Raw genomic sequence first — 27,378 nt, forward strand, 5'->3', positions numbered from 1 at the left:
TGGTAATATTCATAAATAGATAGAAAGAAAAATTATAAGTTCACTGTCAAGTTTTCAACAAAGTGGATTTAACATCTCTCATTGTCATGGAGGCTTTATAATTACAAGAAGGAAAATTTAGTAAAGGAAAGATAAGAAAGGGAATGGAGGAAATAAATGACCCCAATGCTTCCTTATCCTTCTTTAAACTTTTGTCTTCTATATATAAGAAATTGTATTCTTTTAAAAATTTTGTGTGTTTTTTTTCTTCTTTCTTCTTTTCTTTTACAAGTGCATATTGGGTTAGTATTAAACGGGCTTCTCACGCTAAGTCCGCCTTTTCTGTGCTGAATTAGTTTATTTTTCTTAATTAGTCATATTTTTCTTAATTATTCTGTTTTTCTTAATTAGTCTTGTTTTCTTTAATTATCTTACTTTTTTGTTTTTATTTTACTTAAAAAGCATTATAAATTCGTTACTTTTAATATTCTCTGGACAAAAAAATTAAATGATGTTAATTTAACTATTATTTACTCAAAAACAAAGAATTAGAAGAGAAAAATTACAAATTCCTATATAATTTAATCCCAAAATATACTTATAATGAGTGGTTATCATACCCATATTTTTTTTTCTCTTTTTCTTTTTAGTATTAATTAGCACCTACCGTATGCATGAAATATATTTTTTTTAGAAGATTCCTGGAAAAAGAAAACAAATATCAGATAAGAAAGACAAAATGTGATGTCACTACTAAAATATAGGTTTTTTAAGACGCACCGTTTACGACGGTCATAAAGGAAACGTCGTAGATGGAGACGCAGTGACATTTTTGAAATTTTTCTAAATTTTACAACAACGTTTGTTAAGAGAATTGCTTTTAATAATGAGTAGAAGTAGGACAACGACGTTTATTTGAATAGCTTTTAACGACCGCCTTTGAATATGGTTTAAAATTTTTTGCAAAAGAACTACTAATTTCGTGTAGCTACTGACGTCAGCACCGATGTTGAAATACTAACTTACAAAGACGTTCCTGGATTTCCATCGATGTAGAAAGCGCGGTTTCAACATCGGGCACGTCTTAACAAACGATGTTGAATGAACGTGTTCAACGTCGTGCCTGAAAGCACCACCGATTTCGATCTGAAGCTTTCAACATCGATCATTATGCTGGCACCGATTTAAAATATTATGGTTTTCTACATCGGGCAGTTGACGAACGTTGTTGAAACGTTAGCCTATCAACGACGGTATATTCTACATCATCTATGCACCGTCTTTGAATGTGGATTTTCATCGATGTAGAATTCGCGCTTTCCACTAGTGTCACGTGTGAAATTTTTTTTTTAATCAGCGGATTTTTGTTAAGTGGTCGCTTTAGCACGTGTGGATGTTTTGTTTCTTCTATCACAGCGTATATATAACAATCTTTGCATTTACTATTGATGTTTTGCTTAAAGAATTAATTAATGCAATAATGAGTATAATTCAATTTTTACAGCAATACAATAATTATGATATTACACAATACAATATTATATCAATGGTAATGTTTTCGTACAATACTTTTTTTTGGATAAAATACATTTTTTTAGGTGTTATAATTTCTGGTTAAAAATGATGTTAATCAGGCTCTATTTTTTTATTAAAAAAAACGATTACTTTGGTACTTGTATGTTCTATAAAGTGAATTTTTTCCACACAAAAATACCTTGAGTTTTATAATGAAAAAAGAGGGAAGAGGGGGAGAGGGAATTCATCAATTATAGGAAAAATGCGAGAATAAAGCCCGTCATTTTTATAACATAGGAACTGAGCTGAGACCAATTTTGCCTTAAGTACATAAAACACAATTTACCCTTAGTTCTTTATTTTCAAATCGTATCTCTATCTTATCTTTATCCCATATTAATATTTTTTTACTTAAATAATTTTTTTATTTTTATAATATATGGTCATTTTTACTTAGCTTTCTCCATTTTTTTATTTTGATCTCCATTAAAAAAGTTATTTCATTTTGATTTTTCACATCAGAATTTTCTAACTATGTGATGTCATTGTTAACACAGATTGGAAAATAAGTCTGTTACCTAAATAATAAAGACTGAAATATAAAAAAAAAATATAAGAAAAACTTATATTAAAAAATTATTATTTTATAAAAGCTATAACGATATAAAATAATTTAAAATAAAAACAAAAACAAACAGAAAATTATTTAAACCTAATCTTCTTTATCCCAGTATAAATGAAAGTAGATTTATAAACTTAATATATATATAACAATATTTTATTTTATGAGAAGACGTTACATGTTAAGATTTTAAACTCACCTTATAATTATGTTTGTATCAAATAGTATCACTATGAAATAGTATTACTATGAACAATATTATTTATTATTTACTTATATTTATCTTTTTATCTTTCTTTTCATTTTTTTATTTTTTTTCAATCAAATATATTTTTTCATATATTTTTAGGCTTAATTATTGATTCGATCTCCAAATTATTTTAAATGGTTCAATTTAGTCCCCAAATTTTTAAAAATAAATCAATTGGTTCTACAAATTTTTGAAAGTTCATTTAAGTTCTCAAATTATTAAAAGTGAATCAATTTGATATTCAAACCCTAAAAAATGAATCAATTTGATTATCAAATTTTTAAGAACTTGAGGACAAATTTGATAATAAAAAATTTAGAGACCAAATTCATTCATTTTAAATATATGATTCATTTTAAAGAACTTAAGAATTGATAACTGCGAAGTATAAGCTAATTTGATAATAAAAATATATTGAAAATATCTTTAAAAATATATATTTAACAGTTATCTTTAGCTTAAATGATATGAATTGATATTTTTCTTATCTATGACTTGCAAATATGAAAAAGAAGGATTAAAATAATAAAAAGATCCAGAAGATATCAATAAAGAAGATTTTTTACATCAAGTACAAGTCCATTCCAATAGTTATACAGAGGGAGTCAAGTCAAGGAGGAGGAAGATAAAGTCTCATAACCCACATATTAGGTTTATCCCTTAGGGAAAATCTTATTTCGTTAGTCATTCTCATTTTCTTATTATTAGTCATCTATCATCTTCTTTCATTAACTCCTGAAGTGTAAAATCTCTCATGATCATCAGAGGCTAAACCCCTTCTTTGTTGGGTACCCGGAGGCCAAAATGTTTGTGATGTAATCCTTTGTCTAAATATCTAATTAATGTTATTTTGTTTCCATTATTCTTCTCTGTGCTTATTTATTATTATAGTCTGATCACTCATATATTGTTCAAAGGGTAATGCAGTGGAAAATGATTATTGTCTAGAGAACTAGAGAAGGGTGTCTTAATAAATTCACTTTTAGAAATAAATTGATATTTATTTTGCCCACATAATTTTGCATCTTTTATCTTAATGTAGTTGGTTATCCTATCTCATCAAAGAAATTTGGGGAAAAGTATAAATAAACTAGGTACTTCGTGCGGGAAACCAAAGATAGGATAATTCAGGAGATTCATATGAAAATATGGATTTCATAAAATAGAGAAAATTAGTTACATTATTGTATCATAAGTAGTTTTGGCCTATTAGGGCCCAACATTATCAATAATTTATCTTTCTCTATCTTCATGTTATCTTTCTTTATCTTCTATTTTCTTTTATCTTTATCATCTCTTAATTTAAATATTTTATCTTTTCTATCTTTAAATATTTATCTCTTCTTCTAAATCTTTATATTTTCTTTATCTATTATTTTATTTCTTTTTATTACTTAATAATTGAATTTGCATCACTTAAGTACACCAAAATCTCTGTGGATTTGACACTCGGACTTCCACGTACTTTATTACTTGTGATAAAATTGGTACATTTATCAATCAATTAACAACAATCAAATTCAATATTTTAAAAATTTAAGCATCAAATTAATAATTAAATAGTATATTTACTCATCTTTTTTTATTTTTACATATCTTATTTCTTTCTAGTCTACCCTACTCCACCAAACAAATTAAAGTTTATTTAAGTCCAAATTGATAGCCAGATAAGAATGCATAATAAGGCAGCACCTCATGCAATACTCACATGTGAATATGAACGGATGGTTTATTTATGTTTGTTGACTTTAACAACTACATGTTTGAAAATTAGACATAAAAATACTTTTAAGACAAAAATAATTTATTATAATATTAGCATTTTTATTTTTGTTTTTATTTTATTTTTATTCATTGAATTTATATATATATATATATATATATAACATTATTAATTTCAATCCAAATACACTATGCTGGAGCCCGAAGCCATCTGTTATTCTGTTCACATTGAGCTATAAGCCTAGCTGCTGAAATATCTTTATAGATAAGCCACTTTAATTGATGCAGTTGGAACAATAAGTATAAAAGCTACTCCCGCTTCACCCTCATTATTATACCTTCGTTATTATCACACCTAACTGATGTACGTGGTACTATCCATGCTGCACCATATAAATTCAAATTTTATTTACCCTTATTATTATCATACCCAATTGATGTACTTTTTCTTGGTTACACACTTACACTTATTATTACAGAAAAAAAAAAATCAAATTGCATCAATGGATGGATAGCATCAAATAATATATAATAATAACTTAATAAGGTTGAAGCATAGTCTCCTACCCAGCCAGTTTGTGATTCACACATTGTACAATAATTATATATTTTTTAAATATTAATTTAAGGTTATTTATACTAAATTTTGAAAAAATGTTATATGTTCAAAATTTTAAACAAATTTATAATTATATTTTTAAATATATTAAATTTTATTAAACTTTAAATTTTAAGTGTATAAGTTTACCAATTATAAAACTATTTAGATTTTTTTAATATAAACTGAATAATATAGATCAATTAATGATTTATTGGATCAATCATTAATCTAATAATAAAATATTCATAACCAAGTTAATAATCATTCCGAGTCTAGTCTGATAACATTACACCTAACTGATGTACGTGGTACTATACATGCTGCAGCGTATAAATTCAAAATTTATTCACCCTTATTATTGTCATACCTAATTGATGTACTTTTTCTTAGTTACACTCACAGGGGAAAAATAGACAATAAATAAAAGTGTATCAGGATGGATAGCATCAGCCCAAAGGAGACTATGCAATCCTACACGTTACTATTTTTATGGCAATCGAGCATCAGAGAATACTTTATGTACTAAACATGCCGTGGCGTATAATTCAATTTTTATAGAAATATTCATGTATTACATAAGTGAATTATGTTTTTAGTTTTAAGAATTGAGATAAATTTGCTTTGAAAAAAAACTGTTTAATTACTTGAATTTCAAAAAATATATTTGTAGTCTCTACTCCCTCAAATTATTTTCATTCTATAAACATATCTATTTTATTTTTATTCCAAATCCTAATAACTAACACTATTAAACGTATTAGTACCTTATCACAAAAAATATATATGTTAGTACGTAGTTTCTGTCATAAAAAAATTGTAGAAGAAATTATATTCTTACAAAAATTACTCACATTTTTTTCTCTTTTTTCTTAACTTACACAAATATTGATCTCCTAAGGTTTAAGAAAACTATACACACTTTTCTTTATTTTTAAAATATATCTAAATTTAATGTTATTATTGTTGGTATGAAGTTGATTTAGATGATTTTATGTGTTGAATCATTGATGGCTTGGTTGGGATCATTTCATTTAGTTTCTGACACCCATAACTATTCATTTGGCTTATGGGTTTGTTAAAACAAGGTTGGTTCAATATTTTTTGTTGCTCACGATGATATTCATTTGGTTGATGGTATTCATTTAGCTTATAGGTTTACTAATATGACATCTTGATTGAGTTTTCTATAACTTTTTTTTATAATCAAAATTGTCTTATATTTGAAGGAGGAAGGCAAAGACATTTTTGAAGAAAAAAACACTTATTAAATGTCATGTACAATGCACATAACTTACTACTGGCAAATGTTTGAATAGACTAACTTGTGTAAAAAAAAATACTTTTGACTTTAGTCACTTTAGACTTGACATTTGATGTATTAAAACTTTGATGTTTTGTTATTTGATAAGTATTAGTTTTGGGAACGTTTGATATTTTATTTACTGTTGAATGTTTAATATTAATTGAATGATTATATTTATATATTTTTTAATAGGTATCAGTCTTGTGTGTGTTTGATATTTTATTGAAAGTTGAATGTTTAATATTTAATTGAATGTTTATAATGATATTTATAATTTTTATGTATTTTTATCTCTACCTTAACTTAAAAACATGGAAGGAAAAGAAAAAAATTCCCACTATTTGACAATTGTATACTTTTTAAAAAATGAATTTTTAAAACTTTTTTATTAGATCATGGGCCGACCCATTTAACTACAAACTTCATGAGTCAAATGTGAACTAAAAAATTTAGTTCATTTAATTCACAAATCAAATTTATCTAGCTAAAAAACACAAGTTTCATGGTTGAACCTTAGATGGCCTAATTGGTCCATCTACACATCCTTATGGTTTGTATGGTTGGAAGGAAGAAAAATAAGAAAGGAAAGAAAAGTTTAAAATTTGAATTGCAAAATAAAAAATAGAATGAAAAATTTAAACTTTATTTTCTATGGGTCAACTTTCTTATTCCTCTTCTTCCATTTTCTCTCCAACCAAATAAAAAAATATTTTGTTATATATGTTTTCTTTTCTCTTTATTTTTTTTCCCTCATGTTTTCTCTTCTACCAAACATAAGTTTAGGCATTACTAGTGTTGTAATGTATTAGAAGGGATCTAAGTTTGGATTATCAATGTCATGTCAACATATATTTTAGACTATCACATTATCTATCATATCAATATTGTTATCACTTAAATTTAAGTTAGTGATTTTTGTTAAAAAATTGATGACAAACTGATTATGAACCAAAATTGTTAAATTTTAAAAACCTAAAAGACCAAATTTGCAATAAAGCAATAAAATTTTAAAATTACATTATTGTGAAACTATAGTGGTCAAAAGTAAATTTAAGCCTTTACATAAAGTAATTTAATTTTAATTTTCATAGTATACAAATTCATTATGTTAATCATTGTAGGTGTTATGTTAAATTTCTTCATATTTTAAAAAATTCTAAAAAAATATTATTGTTTTAAAAATTCCTTATATTTGGTATCCAAACATGTTAATTTATGTATTGTATTTTAAATGCACTTGAAGATTAAATTTCTCTAAAAATTCTCCATCCAAACACATTAAAAATCAATTTGACTTGACCTTACTCAAAATCCCATTGAAAACTAAATTATGTAATTTAAGATTTTGTGGCTATTTTGTAGAATATAATTATAATTATTTCGCGTATCCCAATTACCCAAATTTGATCAAGTATCTGATCACAAAAAATATGACTTAGTCTTGCGGCTGAAGTAAATCGGTTCAAGTTTTTTATCTGTCCAAACACAGACAGATTTTGGTAAACATGTATTGCAGAACTATCTAAAACGGCTACGTTTTAACTAGATAGAAAGCTTGTCAAAGCATCAGAGATTTTCTCTTCTTTATTTTCCTGATAAATCATTTGTACATGAAATGATATAATGGACAACACCGTTAACTATATTGCTTACTTAATGGGAACACTAACTTTGGAGCTGAAGATAAGGTATGACACAATTCACACACTACATAACAATCCAGGTTGTTTTGAATGAGTGGGAAAATAAAAGGCAAATTAGGAATGAAGGATCATATAACATTAAACAGATCTTAAGACTATAAATGATCAGCTTTAATACAATTTGAACTACAAGCTATCCGAAACAAGATCTTGCTCTTGCTATTTAAGTTAGATTATCTCTCTGAAAAGAGGCATGCAGTGGTTGGTTGGTGCTACTGACCGCCCGGCATGGCCTCTGTCTGCCCACTCTGTTGAGTGTCATTACCCACATGCTGATCATTCCTGCAAGACCTGTGATGATCATCATTCGCAGGTAGTTCCCCCAGTCTCTCCTGTAGAACAGACAGTGTGGTCAGTCTTCCCACAAATCTTCAGATATCAAGCAGGTTATTTAGTTATAACAGTCATATTAGTCCATCTAGGCATATATGTTTTTTGCTGAATCAACTTTCAAATGTGTAAGTTATCACTCTGAACCTATTCTTTGCTAGAAAGTTTGTGTCATACAGAAAACATGGTACTGGCAAGAGTGCTTATCAATTTGCAGAAGACACCAAAAACAACATATTCACAATGTTTGAAAAGTTACCTAAAACCTTGTATACAAAGAGGGGAGGGGGGACCCTCAAACCCCAAGAGTTCTTTCCTGTCTATTTTTGGAAATGATAAAAATGTTTTTTTTTTAAATAAATAAAGGGAGATAATTTGTGTACCCTAAAACTCTCAAATAAGGAGTAGAGAGTTCCTTAGTTCTCCTTTCTTTAGTTAGACATTTGAGCAAGAGGAAATAATGACCCCACCATCCCATCCCTCTTCATTTCTTTCCCTCGGTTTAAAAACTTCCAATTTCCAAAAAGTAGCAATATAAGATTCTAACATTACCTTGAGAGCTGAATTCTCGGAGACTAGCTGCTCATAATCACTCCTGATTCGATTTACTTCAGACCGGAGAGAAGCATTTTCTTCCTTCAAAGCCTCAGCACGCTGAGCTAACTCATCACACTCAGCCTTTAAGAAAAACTCAAACAGAAGTTAGATGTGACTTATGATCAACCAACCACAGAAGGAAATCACCATAGGGTACTCTCCATTACCTGCTTTCGCAACCTGGACCTACGAGCAGATTCCCTGTTAGACTGCTTCCGCCTTTGCCTTTTAAGCTCTCTTTCATCCTGAAAGTTAACCAGAAAAGAAAAATATAAAATAACATGTAAAGACAGTAATAAAGCAACAATAAAACTTTAAAATCAGGTCTGAGACCAACATTAAGAGCAGTATTGCAAGTTCTTGGGATTTACTAGATATTTAATAATACCTCCAGTTCTTTATATAAGAAACAAATAATAAATTCATCAAGAACAATGAAAATAGTTAGGTTAGTTAATTTTAATTAATATCATAAATTTGAATTTCATTCCAAAAATAACCATAGAATTAAATGATTTTAAGTAGCGGTTGTGTTTAATGACAATACTTGTAATTCAAGGAATAATTTTTCCAACCAATGAGTGTGGTTTATACTGTTAACAGGTCCATTACTGCATCCACTTGCATGGGAAATGAGTGAGTGTCTTAATAGACTTCACGATAAATTAAGGATATAAAAGGAAATTAGCATTTAATATATCTAAAAATGAGTCTGTTTCTTATAATTAGCACAACAAAACCATGCTTTTAATAAGGCCACAATGACATAAACATAAGAAAATAACCTTTGGTCTTTGACTAGGTACGCCCACAGACATAACTATCAGACTAACCCTCGGGCTATGGGTGGTGGTTGGGAGAAAAAAAATCTTTGTGAGGCAAAGTTTCTACATACCAAAAGTCTAATAGTCTGCAGCAGATTAAACCCCAAATACCAATGTGTATAATCAAATGAATAAATTTACTTTACCAAAAGATATCTTAATGAGGAAATAACAAGAGGCATAAGGCATTTGCTTCATTCACTAACAGATTCTCCGTTTGAAATGTGATGAAAAAATTGCCAAACATAGAGCACAGTATGTGTTGGTTATGAGCACAAGAGGATAGCTGACATAGAGGTTAGCTCAAATACATGTCAAGACTTAAAATTCAGTACTAACTTTGAATGACTATTATATATGTCACTCACTATAACAGCAAATGCTCTTATCAAGCTTAATGTTAATTACCGCATACAACCAGACAGTTACAAACTTCAATTTGTCCAACTATTTTTTCACCCTACAACTTAAGATGCTATTCTACTTCACAACTTCATCTCCTTTTAGTTCTGCAAATTGCGATCATTTCCAGAATGTAGTTTAAGTCCACAAACCTCTAGAATGCACTAAAAGTCTAAAAGCTATAAAACTTTCATTATATGTCACAGCCAGAGAACAATGTGTCATGAAGTTCACAATTAGGACATTACTTATATATATTCAAAAGGGTAAACCAGTTAATTTTTTTCTTCTATATATCAAGGTAACAGTCATCATATCATCAGTCTGCAGTAAAAAATAACCTGTAGCCAAAGTTGTGACTGAGCACTATCCCGAGATCCAACGGTAACCATCCCTCCAGCAACTGCAGTAGATGGAACCTTTCTGCCAAGTGCAGGAATGTTGGATGAAGCTGGTGTACCCCAATAATCCATTCCTATATTTAAGTTTGTCGTGGGACCAGGAACAGCTCCAGGAGCACCACCTGCAGAGATAGGTATGATAGACATAGTTTGATTGACTACTGTATGAGGTGTATTTAGTCCCCCATTTTGAGCAGTATATGCCAAACTGCCATTTTGAGATGGTTCATCTGTAATTCAAATGATTCAATAGAAAAAAAGTACATTTCAGCTGAAGCATAGAAACATAATTGGTCAATATATGGAACTACACAAGAAAGTTAGAAAATATATTGAAACAAAAGAAAGTAAGCATTCCAAACCTTCAAAAGAATCCTGCCTGCCCCCAGATTTCAATTGAGAGTCCTATGAAAAAAAAAACAGAAATAAATACACCTATCATAATAATAATTATCTAACACTTAAAGAGCAAAAGGCATGCATAATTTATTTAGGACATCATTCAAAAGATAGTTGAGTATCCCACAAATATGAGCAGCAGCCAGCATGAGCTATGTATCCCAGATCCATGTCATATTCTTAAACATAATAGACATTTATAAATTATGTATATCATTTATCTGACAGATAGACGTAAAAAAAAAACATTGAACATCCATTAGTACTTTACATTGTTTTGCAACAAAAACTTGTAAAAAGACTTGTAGTACTCTTGTTTTATAAGAACAATGGCCTTATCCCTTTTAATAATTTCCGCCAATATCCTTCCTCATCCCCGCTCTCCAACTCCGCCAAAGGTCTCATAGTCAGTCTCAAGCCTTAGTAAAGGAGGAGGATTGTGTAAAGCTCTCAAATAGCCAACGTAAAACTTATTGAAACCCCAAACACGGGAGCCCACAACGGATTATGTGTACTAATGCTAGGTATTACCCGGAAATAATGTGTTGTGTGACTCAAGTACATTGTTAAATGAGCTAGAGTTGCTGCGACAATGCCTGAATGTAGTATTAAAATAAATGAGCAAGGATCCTCACATTTTTTTCTGGATGGAAGTGAGTAAAGCAGCTAGTGTAAAAGTGCTTAATTAGGTTTGGTATCTAGAATAATGGTATTTTGACAGGTAAGTCTTTGGGTATTATTCACCACTTATATTTCATTTAAAAAAAAAAACATAATTTCAAAACTTATTGACTGTTTTTGCCCCCATAAAATCATCTATATATTAGGTAAACAGCAGTTCTTATTCATTATAATAAGATTAAACGCTTAATTCAGGATAGCAATCGTACATGAATTATATTGATAGAAAGAGCTACACCATTGTATTCAATAACATGTTCTTTTCACCTTTTTTAACATATAGTATGTTCCTTAAAACTTTAGATGGACGTGTGACCAAGCAAGAAAGGACAAGATATAAGTCTATATAATGAGTAGATATAGGTGAGGCATCTGTGAGGAAAATATGACAAATATTTTAAGGTGGTTTGGACACACGTAAAATGGTCACTGGAAGCACTAATGCAAAGAGTAGATCACTGTTTTTAGTCCTTTGAAAAGAGGTAGAGAGAGACCAAGATATTAGAGGAAATTGTTAAGAGGGATATCATAGTGAATAATATCCCTGAAAATTTGCTCTTTAACCAAGTCCAATGAGATTGAATGATCCATGTAGCCAACCTCACCTAGTGGGATAAGGCTTTTGTTGTCATTGTATACTCCTTAAAACTTACAATTACTGCAAAATAAGTATTAATGGATACATATTGACAACACAGTAGAAAACTGAGGACTGTCCCTGAACTTACATTTTGAGAATTGGCATCACTTCCTTCACTAGTACCTTCGCCTTCACTTGCACTCTCACCACTACAAATCCAAGATTTCCCAATCAGCATAAGTCGCCAGTATGCAATTGCAAATGGAAAGCAAATATACTCAACAGGCTTAGAAAAAGAAACCATTGTCAAACCTAATATTATATTTACAATTATTGACAGGAAAGTACAAGCACAGATAAATAAATAAAAAATATCTATATCAAGTAACTGTGTAGAGATCCCCAGGCAATCTAAAATAAGTATTAATAGCAATTTCTGTAATCTAAAAGATAATATGTACAGAATAGAAGCCCAACAAAATTCTAAAAGAAAGCTTACATACTGTATTAAAAAACTGCAATAAATCAGACTAAAAGATTAAAAGGACACCAATGAAGGAAACATCAACTTCAGGAAGTGACTAGTGTTTTTATTCCCAACTAGATAGTACATGGTATTCAGAATCCTTAAGTCATTTATATTTTATCATTGTGGTTCAGATAATGATAGGCTCTGAAGGCTGCAACAAAATCACACATCAAAGTGAACTTTAAGGACTTGCTTTGTCTGAATAAAGTCAAACAATTTTCTAGCTTTATTTCCATGATCTGGAATACCAAAAAGCAAGACCAAAGATTTTATAATTAAAATGAAGTTCATTCTTTTAACACTAGAGAAATGGATGCAAATGATAACCAATTATCAAATTCATATTCATTCCTCCAGTTCTGAATTAAATAATTAAAATGAGTTCTATTTGGTGCATAATCCAGTCCTCCAAATATGTATTAGTTATATTATTCCCCTAGCTATAGAAACAGTAACTGATGATGATGATTGGTAACATATCATAGCAAAATACTATGCCATGTAAAAAGAGTGGATGCATAGAATCAACAGTTTAGCAATTGGCAGGACATTTGGAAGCAAAGTGTGTCTTTCTTTGGCCAAGCTGGATTGCTTTGATTCAGATAAGAGGGTACATATTTCAAGGAGATTGATCAACACAACACGTACCTCTTCGAATGAATTCCATTAGCAGATGTCCCTGGTGTTTTACCATGTTCATTATTTTTCCCTGTGATCATATTCAAACTACCCAAACTTCCTTTTGATCTTTTGATTGGCAATTTTTCCTTCACCTCAGGAGGTTTACCATCAGCTTCCATGCTGCCAGGAGTGTTTCCCTGCATGAAAACTAATAGATTATTTTTCCTTACTCGGATAAGAACAAGTTTTGCACAGAAGAGGGAAAAGACAGACAAAGACAAGGTGAGAATGAGCACAAAAAAACAAAAGGGGAAAACTCACTGATGCCTCAGCAATGCCATTTGGAGAAGGCATGGCAAAAGGACTAAAAGGATAAGATCCCTGTATAAATTTGAGGCAACAGTAGTTGATGAGCTAATGATTCAGCATGATAACTTCAAGAAAGTATAGTTTACAAAAAATACCGGAGGCATGGATGGATGAGCATAAATGCCACCAGGGGGATACATTGCAACATAGGGATGTGGTGGAGTACCATAGGGAGGCATAAATTGCTGCTGATAAAAATTTCATTAATGAACCAAAGGAGGAATGAGACAGACTTTAAATGAGATATTTCATATTGTTAGTGTAGTATAGACTAGTTGTAGTTGTAGTCTTGTAGATGCAGTAGAGAACACTAGAAAGAATAAAGAATGACAAGCAAAGAAGACCATTCAACAGTCAAGGACCAAAATCTATAGAATTCATCTCTAGAGGTAAAAATAGTTCGTGTCAACTCCTGATTAGGAAATTCAAGCCATTTAATTTCCTGATACAACAAAACTTTAACAAAATAATTACACCTAAGACATGCAAGGAACTAGAATCCTCATTAATCACAATATATGCATATTGGTGAAGCAAGTATTTCCCTAACAATAAGTAAATCTCAAATTACTATAAATTAACCAAACAATGATTTTACATGCTACCAACCACCACTACCATTGCTCTGAACTATGGTCCCATCTGAATAACTATCACCATCACCAAAGGCTACTAATACATTCATCATCATCCACCACACCGCTAACCAGCCCAGCATCACCAGTGCCATTACCAGAGTACAATTGATATGCCACAACCATCAGTTCGGGCTCCCATCACCACCATTGTCATTGCCTAACTATTTAAGTTTCCATTTTTACCCTTCCCACAAACATGGTAGCACTAATGAGATGATGAAATTACTAAAGTTGAAACAGTTTCGTAATCACTTTCTCTCTGATCAGACATTCAATACACACAGCAGACAATCCTGAAAAACTCAAAACACTATCAATTTGCGAAAAGGATTATTCACAACTCCTAATTTCCTGCAATCAAGTGATCAACATAGTAATACAAGGGGTTTAGTAATGCTTGTTTATATACAACAACAAAAAATGGTAAACAGGGGATTCAACTTCACTGGCCAACAAATAAAAATGTACGAAATCCTTCTCCTTCATGAATATGATCAGGCTCAAACACTAACACACATTTGCTAGCTCCTAGCCGCAATCAAATAATGAAGTAAGTTTCTTTCTACTAATGTTCTTCCATAGTTCTGCTTACTGATGGTTGGTTTGTTAGAATATCTAGAAAATATCTCATAACACTATTGTATCTTACAGTATTTTAGAGTTTCTTAGATCATCTTTTAGGAGTGGTTTCCGTATTTCATTATATTTCAAGATTTGTTTCCTTATTTAATTAATTAAAATCAGGAATCTAGTATTAGTTTAAAATTTAAATATGGATTGTGGCTTTGTATTTTGTATTTAAATCAAAACCATATGAATTTCAAATTATTCACAGGCAGATTCTCCCTTCCTCCTAACCTACCTAAAACCCTATAATTTCAACATGGTATCAAAGTGGTGCCAGTGCCATCCTCCATGACCTGGCCCATCACTGTTATGCTGATTTTCATTGACTTTTTTTGTCATCCCCCTATACCATGTGTTTTTGCAATTGCAACAACCTTTCTCTCGTGCAGTCATACTCATGGTTATCAATGGCTGCAGGCCCTCCAATGTTCTGCAGCTGAGAGCTGACTAGCCACTGGTGCAGCACTGCCATAAAACCTGCTCAATGCCCACACACCACCTAAATATCACTGCTCCAGTACCCATGCCCCTATTTCCTCCGGCCACCATTCTTGCTTGATCCATGGTTGCTTGACCTGTGATCTCCTGTCTTCAGATCTGGTCTAGCCTTGTTCAACCACCCACCCTTTCTCTAGAATTCATCTTTGTTTTGCAGTTAATCTCATATTTAGATGTCCTTTATTTTAGTGAATGGGAAAGCATGAAGCAATATTCCCACCACTTTTGTCATTGTGTGCCTCACTGCACCATCTCTAGCCTGGCCTGGCCCCTATCATCACATTTGTTTTCCACCTCGACATGGTTGTTTACCTCTCTTTGGATCCACTCAGTTGTGTTTGACAAAACAATTTGGTGTGTTTTTCCTGCCTTCATCAAGAGTGAGCTGTTTTCCGTTGGCTTGGCTTGATTATTGGTATTCTTAGCAATGGTTATCTTCGATTTGGGCTGTTTGACTCCTTTTGGATGTTTATTTTTCTGACAGTGACTTTTCTACCAATTGATGACTTCTTTTTCTGCTAATGACCATTTCAACAGTGACTTCTCTACTGGATGGTGATTTTATTCTCACCATTCTTCAGGTGATTGGACTTAGTTCTGACTCACTCCAGCTCCAAATATAATTCACAATCACAGGTCATATTTCCAAGTTTTTTGGGTCTCCAAAGTTTTTATGTTATAGAAGTTTAAGTTCTTGCAGAGTATAACTGATTGCTGGCAAATTTCTTCTAATGATCACCCCGACAAAAACTCTTCTTCCTAGGTCATGCAACACTCCAGCCAGCTTTTCAACCTGAGCATCCCTCCAGTCATCTTCCTAAGTTATCCCTCCTGTTCATTTGTATCAAGCTTAAAGCTTCATAAGATTTAGCTAGAGGGAGTGTGCTAGAATATCTCAAAAACATCTCAATATCATTATTGTATGAACTATGGAATAATTTAAAACAACATCTTAGGATTTATTTTCATACTTCATTATATTTCATGGTTTGTTTTCCTAATTAGAATTATGAATCTAGTGTCAGCATAAATAAAGGTTATGGCTTTGTATTTTGTATCAAATCAACACCAATTCATGTTATTCATTAGCTTATTCTCTCTCTTCCTCCTACCGTCTAAAACCATGTAACTTAAATATTTGTAATAAATAGGCTAATAGCTTGAAAAGAAGAAAAAATTAATATCTAAATTATTTTCCATTTGACCACAGCTCAAGTATAGACAGTACTTTGGTCCAGTTAGGTCTTACATTTAACTGAGCAATAGCACAAGGTTAATTTCACATTAACACTACCATGCACATGGGATTGCCTTTTATAATGTAAGTGACAATTACCTGGACACCCCACATATAAGGGTGAGCCTGGGGATTTGATGCCAAGAAACCATGTGGAGGTATAGGAGAATATGCCTACAAAATAAGGGAGCTGGGTGAACCAAAATCCAATCTTGACAATAACGAAAATGATAAGCCATTAATGCCAACAAAGACTGTTTCAATAAAAACCTGAAAGCCAGGCCACTCAGGATTAATTGTTCCAGTGCTGGTGGTCGAAGACTGCTCCTGGGAAAGAAAAAACAAATGCTTTTGGCATCACACAAAAACTACCGACCATTAACCATCAATACAGATAGAAGAAAAGAAAAACAGTTAGACCTGTGACGTAGGTGGTGGTGGCGGCGTCTTTGACTCCTTCTCTTTTGGAGTTTTATCCATCTCACTGCTGCCCATACTTATATCAGTATCTTCAAAATATACATTAAACCACCCTGCACCAAACATAACTTACATTACAAGACAGCCTAAAAGACAGCATTCTCTTCAAAACTTACAACCAAATTCCATCACCGTAAAGTCAAGCATGTTAGACAAAACACTATAATCACATGCTTTTGTGTTGAATTAATCTACAAAGCTACAATCATTAATGTATCCGTTGTACCAACAGGAACCAACCAATACATTGCACCTTGTTCCCTCCCAATCATCCCAAAATCCAACTTTTGATGTTGCCCTATGTTATCTCCAAACCTAAGATGGTACAAGTTCTCTTCACCTCTATAATAACACTACGACATTAATCTCTACCACAATTGACAAAGCCACAATAATCAGAGCTCGAGAAACCAAGATGAAAACCAAGGATGCAAAGTGAAATTAATATATCTCAACAAGCGAAAAATATGAATAATTCAACTTAATAAATAGAAAATAGAGCTGAGAAATCTCAAATTACCACTCAGAGAGAAACTGTGGATCCTCCAAAGCTGGAGCAGAAGCAAAAACAAAACCTGATCTGCCGAGGATGACAAAAAACAAACAAAAGGAAGCGACAGCTAAATGCTCAGAAAAAAATGGGAAGAAGATTAGATTTTGTGGGTAGCACGATGGTTAATCGGGGAATTTTATTTAGGAAATATAACGGAAAAAAATTATCTAGAATTTATTTAGGAATGGATGAGAAGGGAACAAAGAATGAGAGGCAGATCAAAACTTAGGGTTTGTTTGGTTAAGGTTAATGTTTGTTTGTTTGGCTTTGGGTGTTGACGGAGAGGAACCCATGAATCGTCGTACGGTGTCGCTGTCCAGTGAGATTTTCCTTCCCATTTTGCACAGTTTGTGAAATCCCCATTTACTCCCTATGCCCACAGATTTCCTTTTTCCTTTTTTTGGTTAATGTTTTTCGTGTTTTATTTCATTATTACTGCCTCATCTTCTAGCCATAAATATATATATATTTTTTTAATGACTTGATTGTTTATTAAATAGATGGATACAACGCAAGTACAAAGTACAGCTGATTAAAAGTTAATTTAATTACTAAGTCAATATCAAGCAGGACCTTATTTATTTATATAATAACAAAGTTATTATTAAATATGTTGCATAAAGTTTTTAATTTTTTACATTTAAGAAAAATATTAAAATTTCATTTATCTTATATGCATATAAAAATTAGAATAATTATCTTCATAAGAGTATTTATAGGAGTCATTTTTTAACAAAGTAGAAAATTTCTTCATGAGTGTTTTAAATTATTATTTTTAATCATCGTAATCTTTATTTTTAAATTCAATACTCAATATCTTTTAAAATAATTTTTTTGCTTAAGTTTAAAATAAAATATTAGTTATTAATTGAAAATAATATCATATCAAAATTATTTATCATAAATTTAAAATATAATCATATGCTAAAAAACATTTATTTATTACCAATTTAAATTATACTCTTTAAAATGAATTATTTTTTAGTAAGTTTAAAACAAAGTAATAGTTAGGAATTAAAAATAATCTTATATCAAAAATTTTTACCATAAATTTAAAATATAATTTATGAATTTCAAGCATACTATTATTTATATATTCAAAAGTTTTTTTTTTCTCTTTTTACTAGAGACGACAATAATAATTGGCATTTACTATTTTCTCTCGCCATAATTACTAGTACACTTCCCTTTTATTTCTTTTCCCAAAAATATCCGAGAAAATACACTCCCCTTTGTGCACACACACAACTACGTTTTGCATTTCAGAAATTCCTCCCAATCCACATCTCAGAACTGTCTTCAGTAACATCCCACAATGTGCTTTACATATTATGATAAAATCCTTTTTCCTCAAATCAAGTATCTAGGCCCAACTATACTTGTCCCAAATCAAGAAAAAAACCATTAACCCACACACCCACATGACACAGTTTGCTTCCAGAAAAACTCCAACAATAGTGCAAAAATTGGTCCTGTTTCCTACACAGTTTGCTTAAGGTCAAACAAATGCACTAACTTTGCTTTTTATGAGTGGCAAAAGAAGAAAAGAGAAAGTGAAAGGTGAAGAGCAATTCAAAATTTTGTACCTCACTCTTCCTCCTTAGTCAACGTGAGAAAGTTGAGAAGAAGAATGCTCTAACAATTTTAAATCAAACCACAACACTTAAGAAGAGAGTATGAATCTCATAACCTAAAGTTAAAAAAATAAAATAAAAGAGTATTCTTGGCAAAATTTCCATCCCCCATCAATCTTTCAAGACTCAAGCCTTTACCACCTACCCAAGCCTCACTGTCCCCTTTCCCATCATGTGTTGCATTAGTTGTGGATAAGTCTCTTTTTTTATTAGAGAAAAGTTATTGGAAAAAGAGTTTGCCAAAAATAAGAACTTGGGGCACAATAAACAATTGTTGGTACAAAAAGAAGGGGGAGGTTGAAGTCTGAACAAAAGAGAGAGGATGTAAAGTTTCGAAATATTGATTCTAGAAGAAGAAAATTTAAGGGGAGTGTATTTTGTAGGATAATTTTAGAAAATAAAATTAAAAGGGAAGTGTATTAGCAAGAAAGGGTAGTCGAAATAATAAATGCCTAATAATTAGGCCCGTTCAGTCCCGTCACACAAACCCCATTATTTTTGTGGGCCTTAGCCCATAACGCCCATAACCCATTTCCACTACTCCCTGCAATTCACTTCACTTCCATTCTCCAAAATACCAAATTCCAATGGCAGAAGCAGAATCCGAAGCGCTGCGCCTCAAGGCCATGGCGGAGTCCAAGTTCAAAGCCTCCAACAACGCCAAATCCGCTCTCAAGTACGCCAACCGCGCCCACCGCCTCTGCCCGCACCTCGCCGGCGTGCCGGAGACCGTCGCTGCCCTCTCCGTCCTCGCCGCGCCGGACTGGTACCGCGCCCTCGGCGCCGAGCCCTTCGCGAGCAGCAGCGTCATCCGGAGGCAGTACAAGAAGCTCGCGCTGCTCCTCCACCCCGACAAGAACCCCCACGTGGCCTCCGAGGAGGCCTTCAAGCTCCTCGGCGAGGCCTTCCGCTTTCTCTCCGACAGAAACCGCCGCCGCGAGTACGACGCCGAGCTTCGACGTAAAATCGAGGCGGCGGAGAGTGAGAGCGAGACATTCTGGACTGCCTGCTCCACTTGCAGGCTCCTGCACCAGTTTGAGAGGAGGTACTTGGGGCAGGAATTGGTGTGTCCGAGTTGTGAGAAGGGTTTTAGGGCTGTGGAAGCGGTTCAGAGTGATGATGATGGGGATGTTAGGGTTAGGAGTAGGAGGTTAAAGTTGAAAGAGATGGAGAAGAGGGAAATTGGGGTGGAAGGGAAAGTGGGGAATGCGAAGGAAGGGAGATTGGGGAAGAGAATGTGTTCGGTTGGGGAGGTTTTGGAGAGGGCTAAACCTAGTAATAGTAAGAGGGTTAAAAAAAATGGGGAGGAAATGATGACATTGGCTGAATTCCAGAGTCAAGTGAAGAGAAAATTGCAGGGGGAAAAGTTGAAGGCAAAAGGAAATGAAAAGGAAAAGGAGAAGGAGGATGGAATTGAGAAGAGGAGAAACCGGGCGGAGAGGCGGCAGGGATTGAGAAATAATGGAGGTTTAGAGGTTGGGGAGGTGAGGGGTTTGAAGAAGAGTGTGAAGCCTGCGATTGAGGAGAAGAGGAAGGGGTTGAGAATTGAGAAGCATAGGGGGGGTTCTAGTGGAGGGGATTTGGAGGATATGGCAGTGCTGGATTCGGATTTTTATGATTTTGACAAAGATAGAGTGGAGAAAAGCTTTAAGAAAGGCCAAGTATGGGCGGTGTATGAAGATGAGGATGGAATGCCGAGGAATTATGCCTTGATTGATGAAACTGTCTCGGTGAATCCCTTTGGAGTGAGGATAAGTTGGTTGGATGTACAGAACAGTGGGGATGGGAGGATAGTTAGTAGGGAGAAAATTGGGTTTCATATACCTTGTGGGAGATTTAAGGCTACCAGGAAGGCTTCTGTAAATTCGGTGAATATCTTTTCTCATGTTGTGGATTGTGACAGGGCAGCGCGCGAGCTTTACAAAATTTACCCCAAGAAGGGATCGGTATGGGCGCTTTATGGGGAGGGAAGTATTGATGTGGATGAGGGCAAGGGATGCTATGACATTGTCGTGTTTTTGACGAGTTACAATGAGGTGAATGGTCTGAGTATGGCGCATCTTGAGAAGGTTGATGGTTACAAGACAGTATTCAAGAGACAGGAGAAGGGGAGTGGTGCTATTAGATTTCTTGGGAAGGATGACATGTGGTTAGTTTCACATCAGATTCCTGCACGGAAGCTTCTTTGTGATGAAACTCCTGAACTGTTGAAAGATTGTTGGGAACTTGATCCTGCTTCACTTCCTTCAGATTTACTTACTATTGGTGGATAGATAATTGAGGTTACGTAATCTTTTTGGTGATAGACTGAATTTTGAAAGACTATTTGGAATTTGATGGTTGATGACTTCGTATATACTTACTATTTGGTGGCTTAAATTGATGACTTTGGAAACTTGTTATTAGGAAACCTGACTGCTTTGTAAAGCTTAAATTTGTTAAATCTGTAGATTAAAGAGATATACATGAATTACTCTTATATTCTGCTGGATTAAACTGTTCATCAACACTATAAACTAGTTACTATCGCAAAATCATGCTGATGCTTTATTCAGTCTCCACTGGTTGGGAGAAAGTGTTAAAAATGTATGCACTTATTATTACCTGTGAAAGAAGTCCTGTGTGGACAATATGACAGACTGATAACATTTTAGTTCTCTGCAGTTCTCTTCAAGAAACATTTTCACTAAAACAGAATCTGATTCTGTGAACAAAATTCTGTTCTATGGTCCAACTTCTTGTTGATAGATCAGTCAATCAAATATATATATAAGTGGACTCAGTGGTTGCTCATTTGCTCCAACTGATTGACTTGTAGCCTAAATGTAATCTTCCTTTTTTATGGTTTCATTATGCCTTCTTTATGACATTTTATCATTTGTAGTTAATCTAAACTCATCTTCTTTTGTCTCTATCATCAGTGAGATGCCAAAAGCTTTAAAAAGGAGGTGGGAACATGTGCATTTTAATTATAGTTTAGAAACTTTATTGTATCAAATTGTATTCAAATCATGGTTGAGCGAGCTTTTTTAAATGCTCTATATGATAATACACATAAGGGTCCATGATCCATCTAGTCGCTTCAGTTTTATGGTCTGTTTCTTCTTTGAGACACAACTGTAGTTCTTTATTTACAATTGCCATCTTCTAGCTCCCTGGCTTTGAGGAAGGAATGCTCAATATGAGCTTCTTGAATTTCTTTCTTTCACCACTATACTGAGTGCTTTGTAAATGATTATCTTGGAAAATTAAAAAAAGGATTAGCTGAAAGATTCTTTTTGATATATGGCTTTTTTTTATTGAAAGCCTTTTAGGTTCACTTGAGTTACATTACAGTAGCTTAAAATGATTTATTTCTATATAACCATTTTACAGATTTGTTAATTGCAAAATTCTAGGTTTTTCCCCATACTTCAGAGGCAAAATTTGCAATGGCTGTTGTGTGGACAATGTATTTCAGTTAATATATCTTTCCAGTTTGAGGCACAAATTCTTGAGCCTAATTTACTTGAACTACAATCCTCTTAATTGTGGTAAGTTGAGTTATGACTTGATATTGCTTAAGGAATTAGATAGTCTAGGACTCAAGGGTAAACCATTGGTCTTTGTTCTAATCTCCGTTTGGTCACTCTTTTACATTTCCTAAATGATTGCTGTATTTGGTTTTCACACACAATCAAATTATATTACCTTTTTATTACCTGCGTATATTGCATATTTACTTGTAGGCGTTACATACCTGGGATGGCTACAAATTCATACTTCAATTTGGTATTACCAAATCTAATTAAATGTTTATGGCTCCTTAGCTTGCTACAAGGGAATGTTGCTTAATTTTTAATCTGTGTATTCTGGGTTCTCAAAGTCAACACAACAGTTCTTAAAAAAATTGTTGTGTCTGCTTACACTTATAGTGAGTACTCTGGCTTTTATTCTATTCACGGTATTTATAACTAATGTTTCATCTTGAGCTTTACTCTGGTTTTGTTAATGGAAAAAGATGTCCAACTAGCTGAAAATAAGTACCATCAGAATTCTTTGTACAGCAATGTCAATTTTGACACTGAAGGGGTCCGGTACAAACCTATTTTTCATGTTTCATTTCGCATCTGTGTATAAAATGTTTGTTCATTTGCTTCCACATCACATTTTCACTGCAACTACTGACTGGTATAAACTCCAAAACTCAGCTCAACTAAACCAAATACCCTATTTTTTACAAATTATAAATTAGTTGGTTTTATAATGCATCTATGTTGAATGTTTGTTCATTTACCTGCACATAAACTTATTTTCACTACTGACTGATATAAATTATAAAACTCGGGTCCAGACCTCCAGTGAGCTAAATATCCAACTGTTTTATATTTACACTAATATTGACCCGTGGTTCTTCAGTTTTAAGCTCATACAATGTTATGAGACAGGAAAAAATTACATGAGAACTGTTTTTACACACAAACATATTTCGGGTTTCTTGCATATCCCTAATAATCACTATCCATTTTCCCTCCCTCTTTAACCTCAACGCCATTGGTGTTGATGAGGGGTACATGAGAACTGTTATTGTCTGTTTATGCGTGTAAATATGGTTTCCCTGCATATTTTGTATGTTATTTGATTTGATGTGCTAGTAGATAAAAGAGAGGCAGAGAATTCTGTTGCATGCAGAGGCGCTGCTACTACATTTATGATTGGGGATCACGAAAGAGAGAAGTCTTAGAATTTGTGTCCTTGTCCAAATGTTTGACTGAGGGAACTCTGAATTACTGTACTTTGAACTCTTGACTCTTATGTTGATATAATCTTTTGTTACTAATTTAGTAATTTGGGACTTGTTTATATTCTCTTTATTTGCTTTTAACTCGTTACTGTGAAATTTATTTTGTAGCACTCCTCATTTCTAATTGTTAATTTGTTACTTGTTTCTCTTTTATTTGCTTTTAATCTTCAGTTCGGGTCTGTACCAAAAATCTTCAGTTTGGGTTTGTTCTTAGTTTGGGTTTTACAGAACACAAGTCTTGTATTTTATTTATTACTTGCTTCCTCTTTTTTTCGGTCTTTCAATTATTTTTTTGTTGCTATTTTTTTATTTGAGCTTCAGGATTTTCATGAAATACGAGTTCTAATATCAAAAAATTAATGTATGGACCCTGTTCAAGAGTGTAAAAATGTGTATAAGTGACTTCTAACATGAATGATGGGTTCGTAAAAAAAATGTTCAAAAATGTCTTGCACTTTGGACACAATTCTCTTATATATAGATTTTTATTTACTTTCTATATAAAAAAAAAAGATTTTTATGTACTTCTAATTTATTAACACGAAACTTGTTGACTTATTCTCCAACTCAGCATCATCGATGATATAATTAAGGTAAAAAAAATAACACTATTTTTGAGGAAAAAAAATGTGTAGAAAATCAAAATAACTTGAGGTGGTCAAAGAGAATAAAAAGAAACTACCCCTACCATAAGCTAATTAAGCTTAATTTTGCATCACATTGCAAGTTTACGTACGGAGTCACGAACTTGAAGCTATTTTAGAAGGAAGATAGTATGATTTTTATTTTTTTTGGAAAAATGATTTTGTTAGTTTGGTTAGAAATATTAGTTGGAGGGATTTGAACTTGAAATGTCTTTTTTCTCTCTTCATCGTTCCCTCTTTTTCAATCATTATACCAACTTTATATCTATAAGATAGTAGCAATCTAACCTAATCTTCTTTTGATTGATTTGGTGGAGTGTTTAGTATGCAATAGGGAAATGCTGAAACAATATAGATTAGTGCGTCTTAGTGTGTGTTTAGTTTCAAGTTAGATAATTAATTTTCAATAAAAAATTTCATGTTTGAGTTAAAATAACTTTTGAATAGTTTTTAGTTAGATTTTTTTATATAGAATTTTATTTCTAATTTGATTTTATAATAAAATCACTCAAATATAAATTACTTTATTTCAAAATTAATTTCGTCAATGCTTATCAAAATACAAACTTGCTGTTAACATATTTGTTCGCGAACAAGTAATAGATAAATTAAATTTTCAAGTCCTTTGCTCATAAACAAGTAATAGATCAATTAAATTTTTAATTTTAATTGTGATTGGGCAATGACTAATTTTGGTATTCATTAGACATGATTCTCCCTTCATTTTGGCTACCTACATATTCACGTAGCAAGGGAATTCGGGGGATTCCCTTTTAAAGAAAAACAACAAATAGAGAGATAATTAAGTAGACAAGAAAAGATTTTGAGACCAAAGCCATGTTCAAAATGTTAGTGGTACGGAGTTATGGTATGTGATCGATGATTAAATTGTGAAGGATTGTGATTAATCATCATAAAATTTGGCTGTTTTTTTTAAAATGTAAATTATATTAAATCCAAAATGATACAACAATAAACGAGATATACTCTGGAATATTAATGGAAAAATTTGCCTTGCTTTTCTCTCTCCCAAACCGGTAACTGCCCGAGCTTCCCATTCACGTTGATGGAAATTGTTTGGGGTTTGCCAAATTTACTGTGTCATTACTTCTTTCTCTTATCTCTTTATTTACTACCAAAGAGAGAATTAAATCAATCACAAAATATTTTGTTTTATAACTTGATAAGTTTTCATGAAACATATTTTCAATAAGACCATTCATTCGTCTGTTCCATTACTTGTTTATTAAAAGTTTTTGCAAAAAAATTTAAGGAACACAATTCGGTTATACTTATTGTATTTATCTTTTTTATCAATAAAAATTAAAAACAAATATTAAGAATTTACAATAAATTCATGCACCTTATTAAATCAAATGAATTAGATCTGCACAGTACTTATTGTATTTATCTGTGTAGCTACACTAATTTATAGAGTCTGATTATAATTCTGTATTTTAGTTAAATTTAAATATCCTTAAGCCTAGGTTGTCATGATGAGGTGGATTTTCGTGTATTTCACAACATCATTAGCTACATATGCGGATGGCATCTAATCTAATTATAAATAAAATTGATCTTAATTATCTGCATAAAACCGGGGAACAAGTATTTTGCACTCTCCAGTGGGCACTTAAAAATTAAAAGAAATTCAGTTACCACCCGTGATCCTATGAGTAATGATAACCTTACTCTTTTCGCAATGAAATAATCGAATCATATTCTTAACAATATGTTCAGGCTATGGTACACCTTTTAAGAGTATTAATTGAATATTTTTCAACGTAATTAACGTAGCAATATATCCCCTATTAGTTGGTATGGGGTCGCTGACTTCTTGTCTCAAACAAAATGACAATGTTAGAGTGGTTCACAAGCTAACTATTCATGGCTATCTAAATTAACTAGCCCCAACTTTAGGTTTCATTAAATTGATGCAAGCATGCATGTTACCACTTTCCCTTCACAAGGTCATTTTTTTTCTTCTCAACCTATGCTAATTTGATATTTGATTTTGCTGACTATTCGTATCCTAAGAGGAGTAGGTTGGCCATGACATCTTGTTTTTAAAACTTTTTTTAAAAAAAAGTTGTAGCATAAACTTACTAATTAATCTATTTATGTCGAGCGCTTACTATTTTATAAACTTCATTATTATTTCATTTTGGTTGCATCTTTCTTTACTTAGTTTTTACATTTTAATTTGCCACTTTCTTTGTGCTCCTCTTAATGATTGCATGGGTTGTTCTCCAATCAATTTCAACTTCATTATCTGAATATATCGCTCTCTAACTTTTGTAAGGAGGAAGCTTTTCTCATACAAGCTGGCATGCTTCCATATTCAAATGGAATTTGTTATGCCAAATGAATTGTTAAGTGTAGTATTAATCTTAATGTATGAGAATGATTGTTGTGGAGGAATTATTTGTCCACTTCTATTTCTATAGGGATGCTAGAAAGCTCAGTGGAAGCAGTGGGTCCCCATTTAGGTTCTGTCTATGATTAATGGATTATACCATCCCATATGAAGGAGTTGGCTGTGAATGAAAACCTGCTCGGAATCCTTTGTTTTCTTTCTCAACTACTACTAAAATAGGATGTCCATTGCAGCTTGGTCTAGCAAAAGCATCACATAATGCACATTAAAATATTAAATGGCTTATACTATGTAACAATGATGTGTATTCTTAATTCTTTGATACAGTTTCAATCCAATTCATTTCACTCATTAACAAATAAATTAATTTGAGCTCAATGGTCAATCAATTTTTATAATATTAAGGGCCTGAGTCTGGAAATAAAAAAAAAATACTCTACGTACGTACAAAAAGATATCTTCGTTTATCAAAATAAAAG

At 32.4% G+C, this 27,378-nt stretch overlaps 2 protein-coding genes across 4 annotated transcripts; one reads left to right on the forward strand and one right to left on the reverse strand.

Annotated features, from left to right (window-relative positions):
- Positions 1 to 7,613: 7,613 nt before the first annotated feature.
- On the reverse strand, positions 7,614 to 17,850 carry BZIP101 (putative bZIP domain class transcription factor). 3 transcript variants are annotated; one of them, XM_006572891.4, is made up of 13 exons: positions 17,429 to 17,850; positions 16,849 to 16,961; positions 16,699 to 16,755; positions 16,528 to 16,602; positions 13,524 to 13,616; positions 13,381 to 13,440; positions 13,087 to 13,256; positions 12,058 to 12,118; positions 10,612 to 10,654; positions 10,190 to 10,479; positions 8,790 to 8,867; positions 8,578 to 8,703; positions 7,614 to 8,027 (listed from the first exon to the last, which is right to left on the reverse strand). In XM_006572891.4, exons 2-13 carry the CDS (start codon positions 16,921 to 16,923, stop codon positions 7,908 to 7,910), a joined length of 1,248 nt encoding a protein of 415 aa, XP_006572954.1. In that variant the 5' UTR covers positions 16,924 to 16,961; positions 17,429 to 17,850; the 3' UTR covers positions 7,614 to 7,907. The 3 variants fall into 3 exon arrangements, with proteins under 3 accessions (XP_006572954.1, XP_003516948.1, XP_014621680.1); XM_003516900.5 differs by having other exon boundaries at positions 13,524 to 13,613; positions 17,429 to 17,848; XM_014766194.3 differs by lacking the exons at positions 13,381 to 13,440; positions 13,524 to 13,616 and having other exon boundaries at positions 17,429 to 17,849.
- Positions 17,851 to 19,548: 1,698 nt separating this feature from the next.
- LOC100813361 (uncharacterized) lies at positions 19,549 to 23,922 on the forward strand. The gene has a single exon (XM_003517615.5). The coding sequence runs from the start codon at positions 19,683 to 19,685 to the stop codon at positions 21,366 to 21,368; it is 1,686 nt and encodes a 561-aa protein (XP_003517663.1). The 5' UTR covers positions 19,549 to 19,682; the 3' UTR covers positions 21,369 to 23,922.
- The last annotated feature ends 3,456 nt before the right edge of the window (positions 23,923 to 27,378 follow it).

This window comes from Glycine max, chromosome 1 (assembly GCF_000004515.6).
Source record: "Glycine max cultivar Williams 82 chromosome 1, Glycine_max_v4.0, whole genome shotgun sequence".
NCBI lineage: Eukaryota > Viridiplantae > Streptophyta > Magnoliopsida > Fabales > Fabaceae > Glycine > Glycine max.